At 38.5% G+C, this 5,079-nt stretch overlaps 1 protein-coding gene across 1 annotated transcript; it reads right to left on the bottom strand.

Moving 5' to 3' along the window:
* Positions 1-268: 268 nt before the first annotated feature.
* Defb130b (defensin beta 130B) lies at positions 269-2,913 on the bottom strand. Its single transcript, XM_015499404.1, has 2 exons — positions 2,856-2,913; positions 269-450 (listed from the first exon to the last, which is right to left on the bottom strand). Exons 1-2 carry the CDS (start codon positions 2,911-2,913, stop codon positions 269-271), a joined length of 240 nt encoding a protein of 79 aa, XP_015354890.1.
* Between the last annotated feature and the right edge of the window lie 2,166 nt (positions 2,914-5,079).

Raw genomic sequence — 5,079 nt, 5'->3', positions numbered from 1 at the left:
GAGTTGCTTAGGATCTTGTTAAGTTGCTAAGGCTAGCTTTGAAATTGAGATCCTCCTGAGCTGCTGGGATTACAGACAGGGGCTACCACATGGGACTATTCTTTTCATTTTTAAGAGGATTGAATGTACATTGAGAAGAAACACCCCAGGGACCTGTGGAGTTAGGACAATATTTATTTGTGGTCAAGGGAGAAAAGTAAGTTTGGTTCAAGATGTTTGCAGTTGCTCATGCATTCCAGAGTTCGAAGGGCTTCCAGTTTGCTCCAGTCTAAGGAGATTTTCCTTTGGGAACTGGTGTTGGGTAGGGTTCAAATATCCACCACTTTCTACAACACTTTTTCTCATTATTGCACACACCAATGGTGTCATCTAAAGGTGAGCATGCGAAATCTCTGCACATCCCTTGCAAAGCGATGCACTGCTTTTCTCCTGGGATAACACCAGTCTTTCCTGCACAGGAAGAGATTTGACAATCATTAATTCACTCTCAAATGGTTGGAAATGTACATAAAGCAATAAACCTCCAGAAGGATGGCTTTGGAATAGGGGACACATATTGCCTACACGAAAGGATTGGATACAGATGAAGCTCAACATTTTTAGGGAGAGGGGCTCAAAGTATGGGATTATACGCACCTTGGAGGGGTAGGCTGATTTTTAAAAGATTTCAGAGATATAGCCTTTGCCTGGAGCAGTACATTTTGAAAGGTGTGGGACTGTATGTTACTGTTGCTTGACTAGGAAGTTCCCTGAGGAATTTAGTGGGTAAGGCACAGTATTGTAAGTTTCTTCTCCAACAGATTGTTCTATGCACAATGCTACAATGCACAATGTCCACCAAGAAGCACCATTTCAAAAGTGGTACCCACCCTTATTCCTGTCTGTGCCTGTGTCATGCCTATCAAATGGCATATGGTCTCACTTCATCTCCTTTTGCAGAAATATACCAATCCTTCATTTTAACTGTTCTCACTTCAGAACTCTGTGTTTTCCATGATTGGCTGGCGAGACTGTTCTTTCCGTGAAAGATAGCCTAACCTCTATGGTTTGACGAACAGTTTGATGGCTTTTTGGGATCTGAATATTTTTGTTGTTGTTTTATACTTAAACTCTAGGTTATCATTATTGTTTCTCTACTCTGTAGTGAAATATTTCCAGTCAGGTGAGCCAGTGCACCCTCCAGGGCAGCGTCCACCCAGCGTGGTTTTCTTACACTCTGCTGTTAGGTAGTAGATTAGAAACTCAGGGTCTTTGTGCAGCAAAGAGAATGGAATGATGGGGAGTTGGGTAATATCCTGCTAATACTTCCCATTCTGCCCGCTTTTTCTGGAAGAGAAAGTGGCTGTCTTTCACGGAAAGAACAGTCTCGCCAGCCAATCATGGAAAACACTACTCAGCTCTGGGTCTTCACAGGGCGCAGACTTCCTGCTCAGTGGCCTGCTGGACCTGGTGCCGCTGTTGGTCTTGTTACTTCCCATGCATTTAGTGCAATATCTGATAACATTTACAAGTTTTGCTTTTTCTTTCCTTTTTCTTTTTTTTCCCCCTTGAGGTACTGGAGATTGCTTAGGGGTGGTCTACCACTGAGACATATCTATAGCCCTTTTTTCTTTTTTGAAACAAAAAGTTTCTGAGGCTGGCCTTGAACTTGAGATCCTCATGCCTCAGCCTCCTAAGTTGCTGGAATTATGCACGACTGAATCCAGCTGACAGGTTTTTAATGAAGCTAAAGTGAAGAGTTATTAGTACCAAACAGAGGCAGTCCTGTGTCATATGAACTTGGAGGTATCCCATGCAGAGTGAGGTGGAATGTATGAACTGTGCTAAAAAAGGAGCAAAAATGATTCATCCCACTGGTGCTGTGCTTCCTGCTAAATGTAACGTTTAATTTAAGGCAGTATCTTCAGAACAGAAAGCCAAAGAGTTGTTTTGCCAGTCTTTTGCCAATGACTGTGACATGCCCATGGCACTTGCTCAAGTCAAGAAGATAATATAAAATTACTTGATTCATAAGGAAGAATATTCCTTCTTAGATACTGAAATTTATTTTCAGACTTATTGACATTATCATAGACATATAGAGCAATGGAGCAAATGACTCTCTAACAGCTTCAGAAGATCAAACAAGTGAGTGGCTTCAATTGCACTTAAAAGAATTTTAGAGATGAATCAAGAAAGAAATCAAGTTCAGTGCCCACAGACATTAGTTTGAAAGATGTGAACATCTTGCCATAAATAATGGAGAAAATTTTGTCAGGTCTGCCAGGATCTGGATGAAACAGCCAGAGATGATCATATTACCTTCTCACTTTGATTCCACATTTTAACATTCAAACTTCTGAATCATATGTCTTATGCTTATAAATTTGTTTCTTTGGAGCTTCATTCCATTGTTTGTATTGTCTCCAAATTCCTCTGATCCTCAATTTATACTGGTGTTGTGTAACTTGATGCAATCCTTTCTTGTTGAGCTCTATCTTAATGGCCTAACTTTTACCTTTCACATATGTTTTTCACTAATAGACTCCATATTCTTCCTTTCCATAACCAAGTCTGAACCAATGGCTGCCATTTTTGTTTTCCTTTTAGGAGACTGGTGCCCTGTGCCCCAGTTTTTATATTAAGCCTTAAGTCTCATGGCCAGGGTTCTGTACTTCTAATTCTCTACTTGGGTCCTATTTTCTAATCATGGAGCTTAGAAATGGAACTCTTTGGTTTGCTCCTTAATTTTGACCTCATCAGTTCTAGGGACATGTTAGACTTCTGAGTTCCCAAGGCCATGTATTGCATCAGAGTTTTGTGCATCTGAGTGGGTTTCTTAAGAACTCACCTCTACAATCATTTCACCATCTTACCTTTTGGTGTTATAGTCACAAAGAGGAAGAGAAAAGAAAGAAGGGAACGGAATCTCATGGTTGTGTGCCCAGTAGAATGGTGAGCGGTCAGTGATGGTGAAACACAGGGCTTTTATTTATTTCTGGGGGCCTGAGGTTCCCCTTGGTCAGTGAAGCTTAACAAGTGAAGAAATAAACAACTTCCGTTGGAATAATTCCAAACCTCAGAATCTCTAAATTTGGTAATAGATTAACCGAATCATAGGAAACCAGATGGCTAATCTCTGGGTTCTCAATTTCACTAGAAATCAATACCTTTAGCCAATTTTCTTTCTGTAAAAACTTTTAAAAATAATTTCTTATTTCTGCTTTTTCAAAGTTTTTAAACTGGGATATGATATTTGCATTTATATATGGAACTTACTGTTGTAACAATACATGCATATAATGCATAATGACCAAATCAGGGTACATAGAGTTTCCATTTTCTCAAATATTATAATTTCTATTGGAAAGCTTCAAACTCTCCTCTATTTTTTCCCCTTTACATTTTTGATGTACAATTAATTAATGGCTGTAGATGATAGCTCTCTACTCTGTGGTTGGTACTTTCTTACCTTCTCCACTTTCTGTCCCCTTCCCGTCTCTAGTTAATTTTATTCTAGTCTCTACTTCTATGTGACAAAGTTTTTTACCTTCCACAAATGATTGAGAACTTGCCATATTTGTATTTCTGTACCTGGCTTATTTCAGTTAATGTAATGTTCTCCAGTTTCATCTGTTTCACAAATGATAACAATGTCAGAATCCTTTGGGACACATCCTGGAAAGAGTTTTGCTGGTTTGGTAAAGTTGTCCAATTCATTTAAAGAACTTAGTGGAGTGAAATCATGTGGTATTTGTCTTTCTGTACCTGACTTATTTTACTCAATATTGTTATCTTCAGTTCTATCCGCAGTCCTACAAATGACGGGATTTCATGCATTTTTTAAATGGTAAACAGCTGTTCATTGGATACACATTCCACATGTTCTTTATTCATTTGTTAGTGGATACTTAGGGTGATTCCATAGGTAGGCTATTGTGAATAGTGTTGCAATAAACATCAGAGTCAGGTATCTTTTTAATATAATGTGTCATTTCCTGTGAAAAATATAATGTAGTGGGATTGCAGGATCATATGGTAGCTTTCCTTTTAATTCTTGAGGGAGCTCCATGAGGTTTGTTTTTTAATTAATTAATTTTATTTTAATTTTTGGCACAAATGGAGCACAACTTTTCATTTCTCTGTTGTTGGTGATGTAGAATCACACCATTCATGCAATCATACCCATACATAAGGGTAATAATGTCCATCTCATTCCACCATCTTCCCCCACCCAACACCCTTCCCTTCCCTCCCCTCTGCTCAATCCAAATTTCCTCTATTCTTCCATTACCCCCCTGCCCCCCATTATAGATCAGCATCCACTTATCAAAGGAAACATTCGGCCTTTGGTTCTTTGGGATTGGCTTGCTTCACTTAGCATGCTATTCTCCATGGGGTTTTTTAATAGTGGATGTACTAATTTATATTCCCACCAACAGGTATGAGTTTTCGTTCTCCATATCCTCACTAACACTGGTAATTTTTTTGTCTTTTTGATAATAGCCATCCTTCATCTTTGTCCACTATTACTTCCCCCTGCCCCTCCTCCTCCTCCTTCTTTTTTTTGCTACTGAATTGTTTGAGTTCCTCACAAATTCTGGAATTTAATCCCTTGTCAGATAAACAGTTTTCAAATATTTTATCCTATTCTGTAGGTTGTCTCTTGACTCTCTTGATTGTTTCTTTAGCTATTTAGGTTGATGTAATTCCATTTGTCTAGTTTTGCTTTTGTTGCCTTTGCTTTGGGCTCCCATTCAAATTATCTTTGCCTACTCTAATATATTGAAGTGTTCCCTTTGTTTTATTTTAGTATTTTCATAGTTGGAGTCTTTGGTTCATTTTGAGTTGGTTTTGTGCAGGGTAAGAGAGGTCTAGTTTCATTCTTTTGCATGTGTATATTCAGTTTTCTGAGCACCATTTATTGAAGAGGCTATCTTTTCTCCATTGTATGTTTTTGACTCCTTTGTTGAGAATCAGTGGTTGTGAATGCTTGGGTTATTCATGTACTTCTATTTTGCTACCTTGATCCTTTATGCCAATACCATGCTGTTTTAATGTTTAATGTCTCTGTCGTTGAACATGTTTGGAAACTTTTTA

This window comes from Marmota marmota, unplaced genomic scaffold (genome assembly GCF_001458135.2).
Source record: "Marmota marmota marmota unplaced genomic scaffold, marMar, whole genome shotgun sequence".
In the NCBI taxonomy this organism is placed as follows: Eukaryota; Metazoa; Chordata; class Mammalia; order Rodentia; family Sciuridae; genus Marmota; species Marmota marmota.
This window is presented reverse-complemented; position numbering and strand designations above follow the sequence as displayed.